General features: G+C 40.6%; 1 protein-coding gene across 4 annotated transcripts in view; it reads right to left on the bottom strand.

Annotated features, from left to right (window-relative positions):
• Positions 1-611: 611 nt before the first annotated feature.
• Kif13a (kinesin family member 13A) overlaps positions 612-25,554 on the bottom strand; it is a 190,039-nt gene continuing 165,096 nt past the window's right edge. The window contains exons 29-40 of one of the 4 annotated variants that reach the window (XR_004516526.1): positions 25,185-25,309; positions 24,742-24,918; positions 23,951-24,043; positions 23,143-23,295; positions 22,052-22,129; positions 15,039-15,086; positions 14,182-14,287; positions 12,783-12,934; positions 12,162-12,266; positions 11,772-11,813; positions 9,376-9,472; positions 6,015-6,091 (exon numbers count right to left, since the gene is read on the bottom strand). Coding sequence is in view for 2 of the 4 variants with exons in the window: in XM_010622914.3 (XP_010621216.1) it covers positions 2,847-2,867; positions 5,300-6,091; positions 12,162-12,266; positions 12,783-12,934; positions 14,182-14,287; positions 15,039-15,086; positions 22,052-22,129; positions 23,143-23,295; positions 23,951-24,043; positions 24,742-24,918; positions 25,185-25,309 (1,850 nt within the window). In the remaining 2 variants the exon portion in view is untranslated. The other 3 variants (XM_010622914.3, XR_004516527.1, XM_033761902.1) reach the window with 3 other exon arrangements.

The following is a 25,554-nucleotide window of genomic DNA, read 5'->3' as shown; positions in this document are numbered from 1 at the left end:
TTTGGAAGTTGGGATCCATATTACAGAAAAACACATGTGCTGCTGTTACTGGAGAAAGGTGAAGGCTGAACCCATGCTGTGCGCTAGCAGCACACTGTTTTTAGAAGAGAACAAGAACTTGTATTCAATTATACCTTCTTTTGACCGGAATGCTTTACTTTTGAAAAAAGCTTAATCATGTAATTAGTTGCCTCTTTTTTTCCCAATGTTCTAAAGCTTGAATATTGTAATTTGAAAAGTAATTGTTGGCTGAGGCAGTATAATTTAGAAGATAGTATCTTGCTCTTGCCCAACCCTAAAGGCATTTTTATAAACAGTTATTCTTCCCATAAGTCAGCACCATAGAAACATAAAACTGTATTTTTGTTATGATAAAATGTGTGTCCAAATGACTATTATTAACAAATGTGATGACTGGTAATATTGTACTTTGGAAAAATAACTGTTAAACATATGCTTAGATTGGCCTACTTAATAAAATGTGTCCTAAAGCCAGTTCTCTTAGTCATCACAACAAATGATGCTATCAGTGTCTGTATACCACTGATCCTACACTAGGAAGAGAAGGAATTTTTCTGCTTTTTGTCTTGAACTGTATTTTCAGTTATCATTGTTTACTTAAACATTAACCAGCTCCTTTCCTCTCCCTGACCCTGTTCTATAAAATTCAGCTTAAATGTTACCCCCTTTCCCCAAGTCTACTTAAGTTACACTTCTGTCCAGAGTAGGCTAGATCTAATTCTTGGTAACTTCAGAAAGGCTCCCATGAACACCTGAGACTTTTTTCTGAAGAGATTCTGTAGTAACATTGTTTTTAGGTAACATTTCACAGTGAGCTATCTTTAGCCACTATTTCACAGGTAGCAATGGCCTGCTGGGTGCTGTAAAGATTTGTTTGCATGTTGGGAACAGGGTAACACACCATGTCCTATGTGCTCTACAACCCCGTACACCCCAGAGCTGCTCAGCCTGGAAGTGGTGAGACTCCCTGCACCAGCCCTCTCTGCAAGTGGTCCGCCTCTCTGGGCCACGTCATCAGGCCGGATAAAGTGAAGACAGCTGGGATCCCCTCTCTGTCACAACTCCATCAGTAACCCATGTGTCAAGCACTTAACAGCAGTAGCACTGATGACATCTGTTGTTGTCAGATGAAATTATAACAAATACCAAATGTTTGAAACAGTCCCTGGTAAATCCTCAATAAATGTTAGCTGACATTGTTTAATGCTATAGGGATATGCATATATGCAAATATGGTGAAGTGGATCTAAAACAGCACAGTTATTGAAGACATACAATTGATGCTTTAAAATCTGAATTAGACAGTTTGTATTCTAAAACACACACACAAATCTGTACCAATTAAATACAATAATGTTGAAAAGGGATATAAATTACAGTTTTCTTTTTTTAAAGAGACAGTAAAATACTACAGTCAACTCACTATACACAAAAATCATAAACAGCAGCTTTTCAATAGTCTCCAAAATCTCATTCATTTAGTGATGCTCAAAACTTAAAGAAAAGGTACAGCAGGCTGTACAGATTCTCTCACTCTTCCTTTCACAACACATTTACAGTTTACATCCACACCAACTATACAGACATCTACAGAATAGGTACATAAAAGTACTTTTGTAAAAATTTCCACGATTCTACATCTCCACTTGTAGGAGAATTTTACAAATGAAGACACGACAGCAGGGTATTCTGCATTCAACCATCTCCTGCAAATATGGTGCTATGTGAACTGGTGAACTTCCTGGTTCGGTCCATCTCTTCAGCATTTTTCAGAATCAAGCAAAACAACAACAGCAAAACCACACTGCAGAGAAAGATGCCAACCCAAAACAAACCCACACCCCATACCCAGGATCCCCCAGCACCCAACCCCAACCCCTGGTACCCCATGTCTGCTTAGAGTAATACTGTTCTCTGCATGCCATCTGCCTGGCTGGGCTGAACCAAGGTATAGGAAACACTGGCCTGAGCCAGCCCCAGTCTTGTCACCATTAGAATAGAATGTTGTGACGAGGCGTCGGGTCAGGCGGAAGGCCAGAGACTGTAGCTGTGAGATTTCTTAGTGCGCTTAGGACACAGGACAGAGAACGGCAGTGAGTAGCCTGGTAGCCAAGGAAGTACTGGCATCAAACCTGCAGTTAAACATTTGTGCTCACAGAAAACAAGAGCAGACAGCAAAGAGGTTCAGTTTCGAGGAAGTTCTTTGGTTATAAAGAACAGCATTCTATAACCTTTCTATAAAGGGGGATTTGTGACCTCATTCTTGGGCAATAAAATATTTTTCATCTGCTCATATAGAAGTGATCGCCCAAGTTCCTTTGTAACAAAGTCCAGTACCTTATGATTTTCTATAAATCATCTTATCTGCATTTTAGTGTGCAGCTGTGTCTGTCTCTGAACAGACATGCCAAAGATACACATTTCATATACATAATATATATTATTTATAAAAAATTAGAGCATCAACTCCAGATTCTACAGTAAGAACTGATTAAAACTGTACAAGAATAAAGTTTGTTTGAAATCTGTAGAGGTTTCTACACAATGTAGGTGTGTAGTAAGTGCAAACGAAAATACTGTCACTTAGTTAATCCAAGATTTCAGTTCTCTTGCTTTCTGGAAAGAAGCAGAAGCTGTGATTCATCCGAGTGACAAAGTGCTGCTTCCCCTGCTAGGCAGGAGAAAGTGTCTGGCTCTCTGTGCTCCGCTGCGGTCTGGCTGAGCTGCAGCATGTGGCAGTGCTGATGGGGCCAGTGTCTCCCACGCGGTGACCAGGTGAACAAAACTGCCGCGTTGGGGCCAGCAGAGCAGGTGCCTGCTACTTTTCACCTCGAGTCTGTGCCTCCCTGGAAAGCAAGAGGCTGGTGAGTCTGGGCTCCCGGGCCAGGCATCCCAGGCCCCGTTACCACCTCCACTCCCCCAGACCAGCCTGAAGGACTTTTGGGCCTGCATTTATTATGGAGTCTGGTTGCGGAATTCACAGCATGCAAGGGAGAAACCCAGCCCTGAGGTAAGGCTCCTAGGTAAAGAGTGACGGTATGATCCAAAGTTAAAGTTTAAATAAAAGTTCTTTCTGGAGCCATGTTCCAAGTCATTTCAGGCTTACAACTAAAGTCTAATTTTAGTATGTGCAAAGTTCTAAACTAGACTTTAAAGCTGTCAAAACAACTTATGAAAACCAGTGCAGAGGCCGGGGGCGTAACTCAGTGGTTGAGCATTTACTTGCCTAGTATGTGAGAGGTGCTGGGTTTGATTCCCAGCACCACAAACAACAATGAAACAACCACAGCAGAAAACCAGTATAACAAAAAGAAAATCTCCATAATTCTATTATCTGATGCAACAAACCTTTCTGCAGATTCCACTTTTTTTTTTTGCTTTGTTTTAATTTGGTTTTTTTGAGACAGGGTCTCCAATGTAGTTCAGGCTGGCCTGAACTCACGATGTGGCCGGGGCTGGCCTCGAACTCTTAGCGATCCTCCTGCCTCAGGCTCCTGAGAGCTGTAACTATAGGTGTGCACTACCATGCCCAGTCGACTTTGCTTTTTCAACCAAAAAGCCAAGCATGCTGCCTATGGAAAGCTTCAAAATCAGTGTAAAAGAAATGGAAGACTTTCACACAATTTATGTTTAGCCTGCAAGAACAAAGGTAAACAAAGTAATGAGTGATTTGTTCCTTTTTTCTTTCCTTCTTTCTGTGGTACCATTGATCAAACTCAGGGTCTTGCATATGCTGAACATTTGCTTCAACACAGCACTTCCTTCCCAGAACCACCCCTACCTATACTGGGGATCAAACCTAGGGGTGGTCTAACACTGATATATCCCTCAGCCCACCATCATTATTATAATTTTATTTTATTTTATTTTTTGAGACAAGGTCTCACTAAGTTGCTCAGGCTGGGCTCCAACTTGTGATCCTCTTGCCACAGTGTTGGGATGACAGGCCTGTGCTATCACACCTGACTCCTTTTTGGCGGGGGGTACCAGGGATCGAACTCAGGACCTTGCCTTGTGAGGCAGGTGGAGGAACCACTGAGCTAAATCCCTGGCCCTGCCTATTTCTCTTATATTGGGGAAAGAAATCCTTTTTAAGGGCTGATATGGAAAATATAGAAAGAAAATTCTCCCACCCAATAACTTCCTCAGAAAAACAGAGGGGGTGAATTGTACCCCAGTTATCTGTCCTTATCAAGCTTCTGGCTGGTTTGGTCAGCTCTTTGCCTTTCTAAGCCATGGCTCTCCTGCGACCTACACAAGGTGGAACCAAGTAAGTAAATGTGAATGGGAAGAAACGGTGGTACTTAGGAATGGAATACTTCTAAAGGCTGATAATCTCTTAGTTATGCAGTTCATTATTTTTCCTTAGCAAAAGCCTGTTTTGTCCAACAGCAAAATTAAACAGTAATATAAACCATGCTGGGCAGCATTCAAGGCCCAAACCTTAGGAAATTTGTCTACACCATCTTACAAAGCAGTTTTCACTTTGTGTATCAAATTACGCTATCTTATTAATTCTACATTGCTTATGTTTTTTTCTTCTCACACTTTAAAACCCTTGAAAGTGAGGTGTCTTACAACTGCTGATAGAATTTTTTTGCAGTGCTAGGGATGGAACCAGATTTTTTTTTTTTTGGTACAGGGGATAGAACTCATGACCTTGGGCTTGCAAGCAGACAGCAGAACCACTGAGCCAAATCCCCAGCCCCAGATTTTAAAGTATGTATGCAATATTCTCATGCTGAGCTACACCTTAGGTCAGTGTTTTTTCTTTCTTAATGATACATAAAATAATGAAGTATATAATAATCCAAGGGACTGCAGAAATATGGTAGCTGCTACTAGATTACTTTGTGATAGCCAATAAACATCTCCGGGAATAACTACGAGTTTATCCATTTGAATGCTTAACTCTTTACCAACCCATATACCAATCAAAAAGCCCACTGATCCTTAGGTAGCCACAGTTCAGTGACAGAGTGCTTGCCTAGCATGTGTGAGGCTCTGGGTTTAATCCCCAACATTGTGAGAAAAGAAATTCCACTGGTTCTACAGATTTCATGGTTTCACTCAGGCTGCCACAGATCTGCCCTCCCACAGTGAGCAAGCTGGACAGCGGTGAGTTTGCTCCCCGGTGGGCCCATCCTCTCTATAAGAAACAGCAAGATGAATATTTCCTCCTAAGTCATGGCTCTGGAGGGCCTCTAGGGGTTGGTGTACAATTAGATATGCTCACAGATGGCACAGAGCTCAAAGTGCTGCCTCTGGAATTTATTACCTGGTCATTCTTTAACTTGGAATGCAGCTCATCAGTGTCCTGTGGTCTGCCTGGAACACTCCTATTGTCTGTTCTATTTGGTAGGTTTCTCCTACTCGAAGGCTCTCCAGCAGAAGAATCTGTCAAGCCATCAAAATCTTTTCCATCAGATACGCCCATGAACTCTGTGAAGGAATGATCCTCAAGGATGTTGGTGGTACGCTCTATGGTCACCTCCCTCGGACTGAATTCTCGGGCTGGCTGGCCATTTTTGCTGGGGCAGGCCTCCAGTTCTGAGCATAAAGCTGTCCTACAGAGCATTTTGGAATTCTTCTCAGGGATACTCTGGGATGATGGGCTCCCTTTGGCTAAGGCACTGTTTTCCTTGAATGGCACCATGATTATCTTATCTTTTCCCAAGCCTCTGTCTACTTCTGTCAACTCTCTGTTTGAGGATGGTCTGAAATCATGCACAAGTGGTGGTCCAGAATGTTCGCTGGAGTCTGTGTCCTTTGTCTGAGTGGCTAGCTGATCTGAGCTGTCACTAGTAGGGACCACCATGTCTGACAGAGTGGCATTGGAGGCACTGTGGGAAAAGTAGCCACTGGTAATACTGCTGGTGGTAGGGCTACGAGACACTTCTTTCTCCATGACATGTGAGTTTGTCAGATCTACTTTAGAAGAAAACCATTCCCTGTTCTCCAAGCTGGCATTGTAAACACTGAAGTCCGCAAACTCCTCAGGTATATAAGGCTGTGAATTTAGCAGCTTCCGGTTAATAGCTTCCAGCTCATTTTCCTCCTCCTCTGAGTCCTACAGAAATAAAACAAAAGTCAGTCATTAACTTCTTAGAGCAACTGTATGACTGAAATAAGATTTAAATACTTTACTATGACAGGCATTCACATTTCTGCATTTTTTTTCCTTCTTTCCCATCAAAAAAGATATTTAGTCAAATCTTGTCACCAATTGTAGACACAAGAACATTATTCTAAGAGACCTGTGAATATAAACCCATTATCATGTAATATGAATGTATATTTTTCCTTCCACACTCACTCAATGCTAATTAAAGACTTTCTTCCCTGGTTTAAGAAAAGGAATGGAACTGAAGTAGAGTGGACTTTTAATGGGTTTCTCAAAATTGGTCTGTTTCCTTATTTTCACTAAATGAGTAGAGAGCTGGAGGCAGAAGAACCGGTCCTTCCTGTGGTCTTGAAATCTCCCCTTTGGGAAGGCAAGTGCAAGAGGTGAAGTCACTTACAAAGAAGTTCTGAGCTGTTTTATCTGGGGAAAGGGGAGAAAAAGAGACCTCCCACAGCCAAAGGACAAAGTATACAATTTGGACACTCATTCTTAGTATTCTAAGTATTGCAATACTGTAAAATGCTAACAATCAACTACCGCTTTCTAGGTTTTTTGTTTGTTTGTTTTGTTTTGTCTTATAATGGGGATCGAACTCAGGACCTTGTGCTTGCCAGGTAGGTGCATCGCCGCCATTCTAGGGTTTTTAAGAAGAGGATTTGTTTAGAAAATAAGAAAGGCTGATAATAAGGTTTAAATAAAAATTTGCACTATAACTTTGATTACAAAAATGGGTAAATATACCAAAGTGAGAATGATTAACACTGCAGTATCTCTCCAAATAGAAGATTTAAAAAAATTTGGTGGAAAATACAAAATATTTGGGTATTTTATGTTCAGATACAGATGTGATGTACTACCTAGTCCCTTTTAATTGACCTCATAAATACCTGGTGGCCTTACAAATATTACTTTTAACCACAAAACAATTTTCTTGAGGGTCACTTGGGCAGCATGTTTGTTTCTGTGTTTTTTTGTTTTTTTCCCTGGTACCAGAGATCGAACTCAGGTCGTTGCACTTGCAATGCAGGCAGTAGAAACACTGAGCTAAGTCCCCAGCCCATTTGTTTCTGTACTGACTGCCCCAAGCATCACTTGGACAGTTGTCACTTCAACTAGTTGATTCTTGAATAAATTTGATAAAATTGTCATTTTTATATTTCCTATTATATAATCTTATAGAAATTAATTAAAAATGCAATTTTTGGTCAGCTGTATTTAAATATTTGGGTTGTAAGTGGTTAAAAAGTGACTTTCATTCATGGAAATATTATCATGCACCCACCATGTGTCTGCAATTGTCCTGAGGAACCGGGAATGTGAGAGAAAAGAGATACAGTGCCTCCCTCAGGAGGGGTTGCTTTTAGAACCATTCTGAACTCTGCTTGGGTAAAAATCTCATTCAGAGTAGCACCTAGATACACCAAATATAGCTTTCTCCTCTGGCATCTGGTTTAACAAGCCATTTAAAATGTCTGTACAATGGTAACAATGCGGTGACTGTAAAACCTTGGATCTCCGATCCCACAGGGGAGCGGGGAGGACCGTGCATGTGCATGTGCATATGAAAAAGACAAGATCCCCAGTGTGGCAGATGGTTGTAAACAAATGAATATAAATTTCATCTGTTGACTTTTACAGTAACTTTTTTTTTCCTTGAGATAGGGTCTCACTTTGTAGTTCAGGCTGGCCTTAAACTCCCTATGTAGACCAGGCTGGCAGCAAACTCTGTGATTCTCCTGCCTCGGCCTCCCGAGTCCTGGGATGATAGGTGTGCGCCACCACGGCCGGCTATATTTTCTTTTTCATTTTATAAGATGCTATGCACCTAAAAAATAATTTAATATTCTTCAATGCCTCTTACTTTAAAAGATAATTTATAAGCCAGTCATGGCATGGTGGTGCACACTTGTAATTCTGGCACTCTGGAAGGGGAAAAAAGGAAGGCTGGGGATACAGCTCAGTGTGAAGGTCCTGGGTTCAATCTCTGATACTGTTGCAAAAAAAAAAAAGTTTTACTTTTTGTGGTTCTGGGGATCAAATCCAGGAGCTCAATAGATGCTAGGCAAGAATTCCACCACTGATCTGTATCCCCAGTCTGCATTTAGTTTTGATAATAGTTTTAAAAATATATCTGAGGGCTATGGTTGCAGTTCAGTGGTAGAGCATACATTTAGCACGTGGAAGGCCCTGGATGCAATCCCCAAGGTCACAAAATTTTAGAAGTATCTATTAAAAGAATCAGAAGACTTAATTTCCTGGATATTAAAAATATGAATGTAAAGTAGCAGTGATAAAGTTCCTAAAATTAGCAAAACAAAATATCTGACACTAATCTCATCCATCTTTAGTTTAATTTAGCTTAGCTGTCTTCTAAATTAAGTAAAATGTTAAGGAAGAAGTGAGTGGGAGGGGCTGTTGTTTTTGTGTGTGTTGAAGGGGAATGTTGGTAGAGGAAAAACACTGGACAGAACAGTCTGAATCCGTAGGCTTTGCCTATATTTTCTAAGTTCTCTACTCAACATGTTTAGATTAAAAATTAAATTTCAAATGTTTGCACTGTTTGTACTTCCTTTTGATTTAAGCTGCCAAAGTAACAGTTCTCCAAGCCTATAGTACCTGACACAATTAATGACTAAAAAAGTATTTTTGCAAAGAAAAATATATAGATGAGAATTCATTATCTGGGCCCTTTGACAGATGAAAGTTATTTCTTTTCAAGTCTGAGGAAAGGCCTTTTATCCTAAGATGCAATTTTGATGAATGAAATATGTAATCATGAACTTAATGAGTAGAAAGAAATATAAATTTATCAACTCACCAAGATAAAGAATTATTCCTAAAGGATTAGGATGATCTTCGTTAAAACTGAAGAGTGCACAAAACTCTTAAGAGACTAAGTTTAGGTAGGAAGCACTACACAATTATGCACTTAGAGAGGGGGAAATGTCCTAGGGACCCAAAGGAAAAGGATAAAGGGATAGGGACAACTTCTTCCAGAGAAAGGGAAACTGAGTAAAGACTACACATTTTCTGACATTCAAACAGACACCGGAAATTTACCGAATTATTATCTCCAAGGATAAAAGAGTGGACCTTGTAGACTTAAAATCTGTTTTGAAGGAGTTTGGTTAGACAATTTCTATACCAGAAGCATCATTTATCAAAGTATCTTAAGGGAGACTAAGCACCTTCCTACGATATCTTAAGGACAAAAAGAATTAAACCCCTACCTAAAAGTGGAGCATGAAGTCAAGTTCTCAAGCGTCTCTATAGCTACAGTCTTCATGATTTGATTTTTGCGATTTAACTTATGCAGCTGATATTGACCTACAGACAAAACACCTTGATTTTAAAAAGGGACCAAAACCCATGTTAAAGCAGTGACGCTTTGCAGAGTTTCACATGATTAATGCAGTTTCCACTCCCACTATAACCAGGTCTGTGTGGGCCACCAGAGTTGTACCGGCCAGGAGCTCCGGGAACTGCTGTCCATGGTACTAAAGGCAGGGAGCAGAGGCTTCAGCACTAGCTATGGAAGCACCTGGGGTCACCTGAGTCAGCCCCACTCTGCTGAAGGAAAGGGCTCTTTGTTCTTACATTCTTATTAATTGTAGACCTTGGCCAGGTCACTCAATAATCCTAGACCTTTGTTTCTTCTGTGAAACAGGAAGAATAAACCATATGCTATCTCTATAAAATTGCAGAGGATACTGGAGGAAACGGCTGACTTTATTTCTGCTAGTCTTTTTGCTTCATGACTTAAAAAGATAAAATGCAAAGGTACATCATTGCCTTTATTTTACTTATATGAGTCAGGAAGCACATCTGTATATATCTTCCCAAACTGACCAGAGGACAAAATATAGCTTTAAGAGTCAGTGTAATTACATTTACTGTATTTTATCAGAAGTTACTATGGCAATTGGATGGGTTAAAAAAATAACAGACACAGTGTCTTGATATTACTTTTCAACAATAACTGCAAATGCCCTCTATCAGTCTGAACTTGTGATGTTTTTAAGAGTGGAAGAGAAAAGAAAGTGAATTAGAATCAAAGGAAGGAAACGGTTTATACCCATCTATGAGGGGAAATAAAATTGAAACTTCCCAAAGAGAAATTAAAGCCATAGGTTAGATAAGAAATGTACTTAAACTCTACCAAAACGTCTGGGGAAACCATTATTTGGAATAAACTGAACAGTGCAATACCCTCAGAGCTGAAGAGTGTTCAGCAAGCCATTTCTCTAAGGAGAATAAAGGCAGCTCTCTCAAAACGACCACAAAAAAGACCAACAATACCATCCAACACCACCTCATGGTGCATTCAGTCATAGAGCTTAACTACTGCTTGGGACTGCTTCGGTCAAGGGAAGATAGCTTGATGCTATACTGCACTACCCGAGACATGTTTTATGTCCCTTTTCTTTATCAGTATGTATCTGTGACCCATAATAATTACATTCGTCTTGTAGAGGTTTTATTTTGTGATATTTAAAAGACAGTGAAGAAAACAACTTATGGGACAAGCTGTGTGAACTGTGAGGCTACCAAAATGGATTGGTACAACAGATTTAAATCCTGGCCCTATGCACCCCAGTGATAAGAGCTACATCAATAAAGAGATCCAATCAGATGCAGAGCCAGAGGACCTGAGGAGTAACAGCACAGCCATTCTTCCCTCTTAGCCCACGCTGCAGCTTAATAATAACTGGGCAGGGGGAGGGAACAAATAGCTCATGAAGATCATAGAGATGACCAGGCAAATGTAGGAGTACACTCTCCTCTGGGAATTAGGACAGCAGCCCTGGGACAGAGAGACAGGCAGAACCTAGAAGCAGAAACAGGGAGAGGGACGTAGATATGAAGGGGAAAGGTGCCTTTTCTTTCCTCACATTAGGAAGGAGGAGGTGTTTTCTATGATCCACTAGCGCCCAGGCATGCAGGTGAGTGGCCAACTGCACATCTGCATTAAAGCTGCAGTTAGTTTTCACACAGTATATGAATTAGCAGTGTATTCTGGATCCATTGAAGGATCCTAGACTAACAAGCCTTTGCAGTGGATCTGATACAGTATAGCTAGGAAATGGGACTCCTCACATTCTGGCCCATATAGCAGGTTATATGCAGCCATAAACATCAAGCAGCTTCCGCTGGCCCCAGGCTGGCTTTATACTTTCCAAACCTAGGAAACTACAGGAGAATGACAGCTGGAGCCCAAAATTAGAGAACTTTTCCAGGCTTGAGAATATACAGGTTTTCAAACAACTTTGTTTGAGGTATAATTTATAATCTGAAGTGCCTGGCATAAAGAATTTATCTCATAGATGTCACTTATAAACCAAGGGCCTGGGAATGAGATTTTGCAGGCAGAGTTTCAATCTACCTTTGGTAAAACACAGATAAGTCATTCTGAAAGCAAGGCTGAGACCAGGGACTTGAATATACTTTGCGAGCAAATTAACAAAGGCTCCCTGAGCTGGAGAGATGATGATGGTGATGAGGATGATGTTGATGGGTGATGCAGAACTGTAGTACAGCTACCATCTATAGAATTATCTTGGCAGTAGCATCAGGCAACATAAAAAAGCTTTCAAACATACCCACAGCTAAATGCATGTTTACTTACTCCAAGTAAGTGCAATTCCTCTAGGTAGATTAACTTCAGAATCTGGACAATATGTATAGGCACATTAGAAAGATTTCAGTATTAGTTCAAGTGATCTGTTATTTTTTTTAAAAAAGTAAAGACTAGAATCATCAAAGATGTCCTTTCTGTATTTTTTTTTTCCTAAGCAAACTTACATGAAAGCAAAAATAAATACAATAAACACTTAGAAAAACCATAGGTCATGGCCATGTTCATGCAAAATTTCATCACCAATGGTCACTTTCTTTTTTCCTAAAGCAAAGACTAAATAACATGTCTTTATTTCTTCTAACGCATTTGGAAGACAGTCTGTGACAGGGCTTTAAACCCACCACCAGGCAATATGACAGAAATGGTTCCAGAACTTACAATCTTCTTCTCACGTTTGCTATTGTGCTCTACTGGCAGGCTGCTGCCTTTGCTTCCTGAGGGGACAGTACAGCCAGGGTTATGTGCCTGAGATGGAGGCATGCTCTGCAAAGGTTAAGACACACAGATGCATCACACACAAAGACGACGACAGCCGAGATATACAGTCAGTACATGCACGTTAGAAAGGCAATGCCAACATTTTACTACATGTGAGTAACACAGCACCAATTTTGCAGGCCAGAATTAAACTACTGGTGAAATCTGACAGGACTACACAGGTTCTGTGGCAAAAAGCATAATTAGTTTGATCCAAAAAAATGAATAAATAAAAGCCTTTAATATCTTCAAAATACCTAGGAGACATCTCTTTCTCACTTGAAAGACAAAAAAATAGTCTAAAAAGCCATCAAGACAAGGTAGCAAAAGCACAATAACAATTTAAAAAAATCTGGCCCTGGCCCCACATGCTTGAGAAAGAGGTATCCAAGGGCTGGATCTGTGGAGTGATAACTCATGCATGTCTACATGTAGCATCTGATTTGAGAATGCAAACTTCCACTCTCCACAGACAGCATGGTTCCTATCTGTTTTGCAGAGTGCAGACAATCAAACATTTACCTCTTGGCTGAGAAGTGGTCTTGCTTCAAGAGCTATCCTTCTTTTATACTCCTCCTTTACAGGCATGAGAGGTTTGAAAAACTTTGGTGGCTGAGGAGAGAATGCTTTAAAAGGGCTGACTGTTAAGGCATGAGGAGTCTCCGATGAACAACCTGAGGAAGATAAAAAGGCTTGAATTTATAGGCACGGAGTGCTTTCAGGGGCACAGGAAGCAGGGCAGTGACCTGGCCACAGGAATATCTGGCATCACAATGAAATTCATATGGTAGCATTTGGATAAGCAGTAAAACCAATCTGGGCAAGCATAGAGATAGATTTAGAATGCCAGAGAGTTACTAAAAGTGTAAAAGAAATCAGAAAGGATGACTTTTACCCTCTCTTCAAAATCTAGCATAAGCATAAGCAACCAACTTCAGCTCCTGCTTATTTTCCATCTCCAAATTCTCAGAGCCTCTATCATTTGGTACATGCATTTTGGCACTTCATCATTCATTGTTTTAGTTTCTGTATATCTTATTTTCATGGTTATATTTTAAGATAGTAAAGTGAGCTCAGAATGTATACTCAATGAATGAATTTTGTATACACTTTCTTGTCAGTGTCTTTTTCCCTCAGATCACCTGGCTCTAAGGGACTAAGGAAAGAATTCTTTCTCACTTATTCTCATTTCTTACTTTACTTGTCCTCTTTCCCCCATTTTCTTCCCAATTCCTAGTACAAAAGCACTCAGTTGGTAAAAATATAAAGTATAAGGTAATAGAGCTAATTTACATTTCTGGAGAATGCTGTTCTGTTATCATTTTTTACCTGCTTTAAAAATGATTAATGTTCTGTTAAAAATTCCTTTTTTTTTTTTTTTTTTTTTTTTTTTTTAAAAGGGATTGAGACAGGGTCTCACTATGTAGTTGAGGCTGACCTGGAACTCACTATGTAGCCCAGGCTGGTCTTGAACTCACAGCAATCCTCCTGCCTCAGCCTCCTCAGTTCTGGGATCACAGGCATGTGCCACCACACCCGGCTAAAAATTCTTTTGAGTAGAAAAACATACCATAGGTGGATAGTCTTTTGGTACAGAGTAATATAGTAAGATTTATATGCACCTCAAAATTGACCTCAAACTCAGAACCTGATATACAAAAAAGTGACTTGGAAAATCAGAAGTAGTACATTAAAAGCATACTATAATTATTATTTGTGATACGTTAAGTACAAAGCCCAAAAAAAAAAAAAATCCAGTAAGTGAACATGATATATTTTGCTCACAAAAAGTGTTCTGGATCATATAGCTAACTGGAATTTCATCTTCATATCTCATTATGCTATAAACATGAAAGACTCTTCATGCTATTCCTATGTATAATTACAAAGAAATACCACTCCAAAACAATCTCAGCACTACCTTCTTTGCTTCTTCGAGGTGAATCCCTGGGCAAAGTTCCATAACATGCTACATCTTGGTAACTGGAGCTGTAATCAGACGAGTCTAACTGGTTCTCTGGCCAACTCTACAAGACAAGAATATGGGTCAACTGTCACTAAGTCACTTGAAAGTGAGGAAAGCAGCCCAGATTTGAGTTTCTTCTACTTTTCAATGGCAGTATATGTTCTTTCTTTACTTATGAAATATTTCAGGCCTATATGAGTGCTAAATACTAACAAGTACTGTCATACCCAAGGTAAGCTTAGAGTGAATAAGACTTAATAAAATTATTACAAAAACAGTGAAGTGCACTTTTCAGCCCCTATGTGGTCTGATTCATCTTCCTCCTTCCCCAGAGGCAACTACTTTATCAATTTTGCACATATCTAAGGTAACTGGGTAAAAACTAAGCAGAAACATTTTTACCAGAGTGAAAAGGTCCCATTCTTAATTTTGCCTGGACAGCAGCACAAACTGGGACGGTCCCAGGAAGACTAGGGGGTGTGTTACCTGAGATTTAAGTTTCAAAAGGCATAAGGTATTGGTGTAGTTAGGAGAGAACACTACTATGTGGCCATTTCAGCTTATGTCAACTTCTTAGGAGTTAACTCACTCTAGGGACTAGATTGTGAACTTCTTGAAGACATAATCAAAAAGTATAAGCACAGGTTATGTTCTCAAGAACTCAGAGCAGGGGCCAGAGATTTAGCTCAGTGGTTCTGCCACCTGCCCCGCAAGTGTGAAGGTTGAGTTTGATCCCTGGTACCAAAAAAAAAAAACAAAACAAAAAGAACCCAGAGTCTATTGATAACCTAGGCATGCCCACAGATACACACCTTATCATCATCATCAAAGCCAGAAAGGTCTGGTCGACTGGAAGACACCTATAAGAAATGAATAATTTCATCAACTGACCAGATATTTAGTGTAATTTTCTTTTTATATAAAGAAATATAATGCTAAAGATATGGCTAAAGCCCCTTCTTTGCCCTTAATTTGTGGCTTATTATTTCCATGCATATTTTATGTAACTACATGTACATACATCCACAAACAATATCATTTTGCAGATTTTTTTCTTTGTATAAGTGCTCTCTGATATAGTTTTCTTTCAGTGTGTAATATAATTTTTTTTCTTCCATTATACTATTGATGGATAAACTGCTTCTATCTTTTTTGTTACAAATATGAAGAAATATGTCATTGTCTCTAAGCACCACTCTACCGCATCCTACAAGTACTGATATGTGTGCTATTTTCAGTATTACTGAAGTCTAAATATGACCTGTGCATCTATAAAAGTCTCTTGCAGGCTTTTCCAACCTAAGACTCATGGGCCACTTACCATCCTTTTTAAAAAAAATGTTATAATACAAAATATTTTAAAATGAAAGAAGTTATAGAACTCAAACACATTGAGTATACTATATGTTTTATATGTGACCAAGACAATTCCTCTTCACTCAATGGATACCCGGCACCGGATCTCCTAACTCTAGATAAGGTTTGTGTGCCTTCGACTCTGCTTTTCCATAGAGACTTCAGGGTAAATTACAGAATCTTCTAAAAATAATCAATTGGGATTCTTTGGAAAAATGGTGGAGCGGTGAGCAGCAACAACTCTGCTTCCTGGAGACTTGGAATCCAGACACAGGAGAATAACAACTTCAGGAAGAAAGAAAAAAAGAGGAGATCAATAGGAACTGGGAATGAACTGACAAGAAAATTAAATGCCACAGAGAAATTAAAGAGGCAAAGCAAAAGGCAGAGAAGGAACAAAACAGTCAGGACTTTCTCCCTGGCACCCAGCTCAAGGATGGTGGGAGAGGGAGAACAAACCAGAGACCAAGTAAATGCTGGGGATTCCAGATGGAGCCACAGAGAAAGGTGGAGGTGGAATGGACTGGTGGTTGCTGTGATCTGCAGGGCCAGCCTGGAGTCCCTGCAATCCCACCAGACTGTTTCCACAGGCAACAGCTGGGAAGCAGTGCCAGTCCAGGTGCCCCACATCCCTGGAGAATGTGTGTGGGCTTGGGTGCCATCGTGGGAAAAGTTGAGTGTTTGAACACAGGACTGGGAGCAGCCACAGGGTAGCTTCACTTCAGGGTTCTCAGTGTTACCTTCCCACAGTGACTGGGTAAGGGACAGCCACAGCAGACAGATGCCCTCAGGGAGCAGGCTGGAGAGAGAATGCCCTAAGGGTTTTGAGCCTGGAAAGACACAGCTCCCCACCCGCTCCATGGCCAGAGGCCAGATGCAGCCAGAGTTGCTGTGGATTTGAAAGTCTTGGCAGTGGAGCCCCCACCCTACTGCCTGCTGGTGCCCATACTGAGCATGGACTGGAGTTTGATCTCCTTCTTTATCAGTGTAAGCAGGACGTGTCCTGACTTGGACATTGAAGTAGCCTGGGAAAAGCAGAGGGGCCTCAGAAAACAACAATTGCTAGACCCCCAGAAGGAAAAAGCTGCTTTAAAATCAAAGAGGAAAAAAAAATTGGGGGTGGTTCTTCTTTCTTCCCCCTTAGTTTATTGGGGCATGGGGAATTTTCCTCTGTCCTTTCTCCTTACTCATCTCTCTTTATTTTTTTCTCTTTGTTTTCCTCTTCTTCTTTCTAATTTTCCTCATTAGTTTTTTCTTTTTATTTTCTATGTAATTTTTTAACATTCTATTTTTCCGTTACCTTTACCCAATTTTTTTGCTGTTGTTGTTTTGTACTGGGGATCGAACTCCGGTCCTTGTGCTTATGAGTCAGGCAGCAGAGCCACTGAGCTAAATCCCTGGCCCAACCTTTACCTAATTTTATAAACATCCTAGTTACCAAGAGAACCCTCACACCACTTCCCTCTCATCAGATCAATCCTAAGTTCAAGGTTTCAAATTTTTCTTCCTGCATTTCCCCTTTCCCAACACCCTGTACCTTTGATAACATAACCATCAAGCTTTCTTAATCTTTAGTTAATTCTATAAAATTACTGTTTAATTCTTTTCTGCTACTAGCAGAAATATGTTTAATTTAGTACATATTAATTATAAATTAGGACCTGGGTCGCTTTAGTGTTTGCACTATAATTGTTCATTACAGAGGTGCAATGTTAAAAGATGTTAGAGAAAAATAATAAACCATATTTAAGGTAAACCCATTAGAATTACAGTAGACTTCTCAACACAACTTCTCTTAAAGGCCAGGAGAGCTTGGAGTAAAGCATTTCAAGTGCTAGAAAAGATAACAAATTCCAGCCCCAACTTACCCTTTTTTTGAGGAAATAAGACCTAACTGTACCAGAAAATAATCATCCTTGAAAACTAGAGATAAAAAATGCCAGCCCAAGGGCTGGGGATGTAGCTCAGTGATGCAGTACCTGAATGGCAAGTGCAAGGTCCTGAGTTCCATTCCTGGTACGAGGAAAAAAAAAAAGCCAGCCCCAGTCAATATATCCTTGCCTTACCTGTCATTGCTATCCTTTTGCTGCTAAGTGGCTACTCTGTAAGGCAAGTAAGCTAAGAATAGGCTGATTGAGGGGCTGCGGATTTAGCTCAGTGGCACTGCCCCTGCCTCACAAGTGCAAGGTCCTGAGTTTGACCCTTGGTACCAAAACACAGAAAAAGAAAGAAAGAAAAAAAAAAATAGGTTGATTGGAGCTGACATTTTTATCTCTAGTTTTACGGTCTGATTATTCTTCAGTCCAGCTAGGTCTGTCTTATTTTGGAAGACATACAGTAAATATCTTGCAAACCATTCCTTCAAAATTGGTGGAGAGGGTCAGGGATTTAGTTCAGTCATTCTGCCACCTGCCTTGCAAGTGCAAGAGCCTGAGTTTGATCCTTGGTACAAAACAACAACAACAAAAAAATTTGGTGGCGAAATAAGGTATTTCCATGACAAGAAGCACCTCAAGAAATTTGTGACCACCAAACCAGCACCTAAAAAAGTTCTCAAGGATGTCCTTGAAAGAGACAATGAAGCCAACAATGCTAATAAGTCAAATGAAATGAATACACCTGGCTAAGGAAAAAGGGGAAAAATAGAAATCAGCAACAGGAACATAATGGAAAATCAGGAATAACTCAGTACCTTTCAGTCATAACACTCAATGTGAATGGTCTCAACTCCCCAGTCAAAAGACGTGGATTGGTAAAATGGAGTGAGAAACAAAATCCAATAATATGCAGTATGCAAGAAATGCATTTAGTTGAAAAAGAAATTCGCATATTAGAAATGAATGATAGGAAACAATATTCCATGAAATGGGAACTCGTAGGAGTAGCTATGCTTAATTCAGATCAAGTGAATTTCAAGCCAACAGTGATTAGATGACACAAACAAGGTCACTACATATTGGTTATGGGGAGAAAATTCAAGAAGAGATAACAATGATAAATCCATGCACCAAACACCAGCATACCCAATTTCATAAAACAAATACTAATTGACACGAAGGATCAGAGAAACACCAATACACTTATAATGGGGAACCTCAACACTCCACTGTTCCAAATGGATCATGTAGACAAACAAAACAAAACAAAACAAAAAAAACCCCAAAGAAAAATGAGGTGAACCAAACCTTTGAACAAATGTACTTAAAAGACATGTGTTCCATTCAGCAACAGAATACACATTCTCAGCAGCACATGGGACTTACTCCAAAGTAGACCACATGCTAGCCCATGAATCATGCTTCAATAAATGTAAAAGAAAAATAATTAACTCATGATAATGGGATAAAATTATCAGATCATAGTGTGATGAAACTAGAAATCAATAAACACAAATCAATATATATAATACATCACACAAACAAAAGCAAAGACAAAAACCACATGATCATTTGAATTGATTCAGGAAAAAGCCTTTGACAAAATCCAACATCTATTCATGATTTTAAAAGAACGAGATGAAGGGCCTGGGATTTAGCTCAGTGATTCCCATGCCCGCCTTGCAAGCACAAGGTCCTGAGTTCAATCCCCAGTACCAAAAAAAAAAAAAAAAAAAAAAATCTGGGGAAAAAAGAGTAGGTATAGAAGGATCTTATCTCAATCTGATTAAAGTGATTTACAGCAAATCAATGGTCAACATCAACTCAAATGGGGAAAAAGATGATAGCCTTCCCTTTATAGGCAGGAACACAACAAGGATGTCCCACTATCATGCTTGTTTAATATAGTTCTAGAAACATTAGCCAAAGCAATAACGCAAGAGAAAGAAATAAAAGGGATATGTGTAGGAAAGGAAGAACCCAAATTATCATTATTTGCAGATGACATGATCCTCTACACAGACAACCTAAAGAATTCTACCAAAAAAACTCCTAGATGCTGGGCGTGGTGGCGCACACCTGTAATCCCAGAACTCGGGAGGCTGAGGCAGGAGGATCACTGTGAGTTCAAGACCAGCCTGCACTACATAGTGAGTTCCAGGTCAGTCTCAAATACATAGTGAGACCCTGTCTCAAAAACAAAAAACAAAAACAAAAAAACTCCTAGGATTAATAACCAAACTCAGTAGTGTAGCAGGATACAAAGTCAACACTCAAAAATCAGTAGCATTTTTGTACACCAATAATAAGCTCAAGAAATTATGGAAACAATAACTCACAATAGCATCAATAAAAGATTACATACTTAGGGATTAACCTAACCAAGGAAGTAAGAGACCTCTATAATGAATTTTAAGTTCATGTGCCAACTTTTTTATATTGTCTATTACCATCAATGAATATAGTTATGATTTTAGTTTAGGCTTTCTTTCAGGTGATAGCTGTATTCATGTTTCCTATTTCTTCTTGAAAAATTTCCCAGGAAATTTCCATTTTGCTCAAGCTTTCATATGTAGTGGAGTGACACTATTCATGGTTCACTCTTCTCTGCCTAAGTCTCTGCTTTTTCTATAGCAATATCCCCATTCTTATTTCCAGTAATGTTTGTATCTTCTTTCATATTTTCTTCTCATCAACTAATCTTATTCGCAGGCTGCCTACAGTGGTAGTACATGCCAGTAACCCCAGCACTCTGGGAGGCTGAGGCAGGAGGATCACAAGTTGGAGCCCAGCCTGGGCAACTTAGTGAGATCTCATCTCAAAGAAAACAAACAAAAAATAGGGCTGGGGATATAGCTCAGAGCAAGAGCCTGGGGTCTGGTTCCTAATACTACCTCCAGGGGGCAGGGGATTTAGCTCAGTGGTTCCCATGCTTGCCCAATACTACCTCCTCCCAAATAAATAAAGAAATATTTATATATTTATTCTAAAATTGTTTTTCTACTTTGGTTTTTAATGTTCCTCTCTATCTGAATGTATTCTGATTTTCTGAACTAATTTCAGGATCAAAATAGTCATAACATTGTAATGGACTGATATACATTTAAGTCTTTTAACTGGTGAGTTCTTCCTTTTTCTAAAAATTTACTTTGTTTGAAATTTAATCTGCTTTAAACAGCCTAATTAAGTTTGTTTTAAAAATCAGGATTTTTTCCTGTAAAGTTTCCCACAGTCTGGATTTTGCTAACTGAATCCATGTGGTGTCACTGAACACTGTCTTCTGCCCTAGTAGCTAGATGTGGAGTCTTCATCACAGTGAGGTTCAAAAACGTAACTTGTTTCTTAAGTTGTTTTGGAAAATTTTTTGTTGTTTCAGTCCTGAGAATTGAATCTAGGACCTTATATATACTGGGCACATAGTCTACCCTTTTTTTTTTGAAACAGGGTCTTGCTATGTTGCCTTCACCTCCTGGGCTCAAACAATCCTCCTGACTCAGCCTCCCAACTAGCTGGACTACAGGCACATGCGACTATGCCTAGCTTTTTTGTTAAGCTGATATTTGTCTCTGTTTTACTCTTTTTCATACAAACACCATACATTTCTTAGTAATAGCTCTTGCTTTTTCATTTTCTCTGTCTAGTAGTGGTGTGTAAGTGGAAGAATAGGAAATTTAGGCCTAATAGTTTCTTTTTTTTTAATTGGTACCAGGGATCGAACCTAGGACCTTTTGCTTCCTGGACAGGTGCTGTAGCACTGAGCCCTGGGTCTAATAATTTCCAAGTACATTTTAACTGCATTTCACAAGCACTGATATACATATGTTTTTATTATCATTTAGTTCTAAATAGATCCTAATTTTTATTATGAGCTCTTCTTTAATACACAAGTTAATTAGGAGTGTGTTTTTCAGCTTACAACTATACGAGTCTCATTTCTAATGACTGCATTGTGGTTGGAAGTAATCTGTATGATAGTGATTACTGTGATTTGTTTTGTGGCCAATTATAAGACATTTTTATAAATGTTCGCCAAGTTTTTAATAATTTCCTGCCAGTTCTGAAAATTAGGAAGGCACAGAATCCTGCACAGTTCCTTCAAAGATCTTACTTTCACTCCGTTGCTTCTGGGAAGAGAATGCTTTGAAGTGGTCCATGCACTAATCTGTTCCTTCTTTCCACACTTTCCACCTCTGCTAGACACAGTTTCTTTTTTCTTTTTTTGCTTTTGAGACAAGTCTCCCTATGCAGTTCAGGTTAGCCTTGAACTACACAGACCTTCAGTTCACAGCGATCCTGCCTCAGCCTCCTGAGTGCCGGGATTTCAGACACGTGCCACCACGGCCTGCTCTAGAAGAGTTTCTGTGAACTGAATTTTCTAGGTGAACTATAAGACAGTCAGAACCACTGAAGAAGAGACAAGGCGGGAATGAGTATCTGTCTGGAGGCCTGGCCTTGGTGTGCTGCCCAGGACAGAGAAGCCGCCTTGCACTTTGGGGTCCCTGTTCCGTGTGTGTTGTATTCCCACTGTGGGAACCCCACCCTCACATCCTACCCGCAGTCCCGAGTCCCGGCGTGGAGCAGGGCGTCCTTACATTGTGAACATTTGGCGTGCTGAGGCTCCTCCGAATGTGCCGGGCTTTGGTGGAAAGGGCTTCCTTGACTGTGACGGCCTGTGAACACGGAACAATGGAAAGGTACCACTTATTATTGGCTCACCTGGTTATAAAAGGAACATGTGTTTCTTCGTGAACTTAGAAAATTCAGAAATAAAGATCACTCAAGTTGTATACCCACACCTACACAAGTTCATATTTACAAAACAAATCCTACAGCACCCACGTCTCCCGCCGACAATTTATTGAAAGCATTTGTTCCAAAACAAGGAAACCTGCTAAGCAAAAGACATTTTTGGTGTGAATTTTTAAAACAAGGGCACAGAGAATATGAAGTTAATCTCCAGCTCTGTATCTCCTTTGTAAAATGACAATGAAGTGTTCGGCAGTTTGTATTTTACTCATGTAGCAATTCAGGCAGGGTTTTCAAGGAGGGAAGAGGTTTCTGATTCTCATTCTGTCGATCAACACACACTTTCCACGAACTACTACATCTCTGGGACCAGTACAGGGCATGCAGCTGTCCTCAGAGTCCCATTCCTGAGTGCATGTTCTCACTGGAACATCCTCCTCTTAGCTCAAAACTTAAGGAGACAGTAATGGCCCGAGGGAGACACACGGAGTTTGGGGTCAAGCTACCCGGCCTGCAGTCAGCCTAGGCCACTTCTACACTGCACACCCTGGGCAGCATGGCTGACTACCCTTAGCCCCAGTGTTCTCACTTGCAAATGAGGACTGCAGCGTAATCCAGGCACTCAGAGGGTTAGCTTGACGATTAAACGAAATAATGTATTTAGCTGGGCATGGTGGCTAACATGGTGACCCTGTCTCAAAAAGTAAAGGAAAACCAAATGAATGAATGAAATAATGTATCTAAATTCCTCAGGCACAGTGCTCAGCAGCAATGAAAACGAGCCACGATTTTTTTATGTTTAGTAGTATGTAGCCAGAGTTCTTCCTCCAGAGAAATTGCTGCTCAAGCGCTCCTTCAAGTGGGAGGCATTTCGTGCACAAATTCAGCTTTGTCTGCGGGGCTGGCTCTGAAGCCCTCGCACTGCAGCTGTACTCGCCTGCCGCAGCCTCTCCAGGCTCAGGATGTTCTCCACCTGCAGCACACCCCGTGTGTACTTCTCAATGTACGTCTCCCCGTCCGCGGTGCCTTCGTTCTCACTGCGTGCAGCCAGCAGGGCCAGTGTCTCCCGGTCCTCGATCTCCTCAGTTGCCTAAAGGGGCAGGAAGGAAATGACAATACTTTCACTCAACAAGTGTGGTGAGAAAATGCCTTACAAGTATGCAGAACGAACACGTTCTCCATCATTTCTATACCGGTAATAAAAAAAAAAAACCAAAAAAACACAACATTAGGAGCCACAAGGGCGGTGCACACCTGCAAACCCAGCACACTGGAAGGCTGAGGCAGGACGACTGTGAGTTGGAACCCAGGCAATTTAGCAACTTAGTGAGACCCTGCCTAAAAAACAACAAATAAACTTTTAAAATTATTATTTTTTAAGACAGGGTCTCACTTTGAGTTCAGGATGGCTTTGAACTCATTATGCAGCCCAAGCTGGCCTCAAATTCATGTGTATCCCAAGGCTGGCCTTTAGCTCGCTGAAATCCTTCTACCTCAGGCTCCCAAGTGTTGGGATTATAGGCGTGAGCCAGTTTGCCCAGCTCAAAGTAAAAAAATAGTAGAAAAGGGCAGAGGATGTAGCTTAGTATAAAGGCCCTGGGTTCAAATCCTAGTAACCACCCCTTCAAAAAAAACAAACACCCTTCCTATACGGCTGGAGGTGTGCAAAGCATTTGGCCAGGATATGTGAGGCTGTGTGTTACATCCCCACCATGGCAAAAATAAAAAAGTAGTATATATTTTACCTTTGGTATATTGGATACTATTTCATAGGTTACACCACAGGAATAAAATACATTTTTCAGTGATATTCTCCTCTTCAAACTCTGTGTAAAACTCTGGTGGAAAAGGAAAACTGGATTAAATTTGTGATGAATGTTTAGAATTTAATAAATTCTAAAAGCATTATAAATTGCTGTTTCTTATACACCCATACAATATTCAGCAAAACAGAAAACAGCCTTGAACTTAAAACCCTTGCCCCTAGCCCTGAGTGACAACGGTGTCCTTCTGTTACTTGGGGATCTGCCACAAAGTGGGCTCCACTTTCCGGGCCTCTGCAGTTTTTCCTCTCGTCCGTCCGATAAACATCATCTCCCCGGGGTTTCCAGTCAGAGGAACACTGGGGAGACCCACTTTGGTGACAGTACCTTTGCGGGGACACTTGGCAAGGCAGAGGGTAGGGATCTATCTGGAGTCTGCTCTGCCCTGGCTGGTCACCACCTGACTAGACCTAGTACTTAACCTCCCAGTCTCAGTGTTTCCACATTTTAAATATAGAAAACTCATAGCCACTGCCTGCCAGGATGACAGGTTCCATATCAGTAAGATGGTAAAGTCTTTTTTGGGGAATGACCCATACCTCCCAGGTCCTCGTGAGCTACCATACCCTGCATAAACGAGAGTCAGACGCTAACCTGGCCACTGCAGTCACATTCTGCACATCCCCCATATCAGTGCCAACAAAACACACTAGTGATAGACAGAAGAGCCACCTGTGACTTCCAGACACAACAGGGCCAGTCCTCACCATTACCTGTTTGTTGTAGATATTGGCCGCAATCCGTTTCCGTAGCACTAATTCCATAGCAGCTGGGTGGCTGAGCTGAACAGTGGTCTTCACAATGAGGTAAATCCTTTCGTTCTGCGGTGTGACCCTATTCAAGTGGACAGAGTCATGCACCGAGGAGTCCCATGAGGCCGTGGCTGACACCTAGGGGTGAGGGTGATGGGAGATGGAAACAAGCTGACTTCGGTTATAGCATTTCACACTACACATTAGAGAAAAGAAAAACTCAACTCCACATAATGAACTGGATACCTTTTCTCACCTCTTTTGAACATTTACACAGTTGTGCTATTGCTTAAAAGTCCCCAGTCCTCTTCCCCAAAATAGAACTCAGCAGTTTACCAGGTGGACAGGCCCACTGGCTCATGTACTGAGCTGCAGCCCTTCCTGGGGCCTGCAGGGTTAAGTACCTCATCATCGCTGTGCTTTATGATGGGCAGATAGAAAAACTGGCTGCCGTGCTCCTTTGGCAGGATGGAGTTCACGCCTGAAGCATGGGGGCCGACGAGCTGCTCGCTGGCACTGAGGTCATCCGCTGACCAAATTCACAGCACAGGAGAAAAAGTGGGTGTAAGTCAGTTTTTAAGCAAACACCAAAAATGTACCAAATGTGCTTTTCTTTCTAGTGATGCTACGGATTGAACCTAGGGATTCATTTGTGCTCAACACAAGCTTTGCCACTGAGCCATGTTCCCAGCCCCAAAATATGCTTTTTACACCTGAAGTTTACAAACAGCTTTTTTTTTTACTCTTCATCTACAAATGCAACAGATGCTCCAA

The sequence above is a fragment of the Fukomys damarensis genome, unplaced genomic scaffold (assembly GCF_012274545.1).
Source record: "Fukomys damarensis isolate Sample0158 unplaced genomic scaffold, DMR_v1.0_HiC HiC_scaffold_10, whole genome shotgun sequence".
In the NCBI taxonomy this organism is placed as follows: domain Eukaryota; kingdom Metazoa; phylum Chordata; class Mammalia; order Rodentia; family Bathyergidae; genus Fukomys; species Fukomys damarensis.
This window is presented reverse-complemented; position numbering and strand designations above follow the sequence as displayed.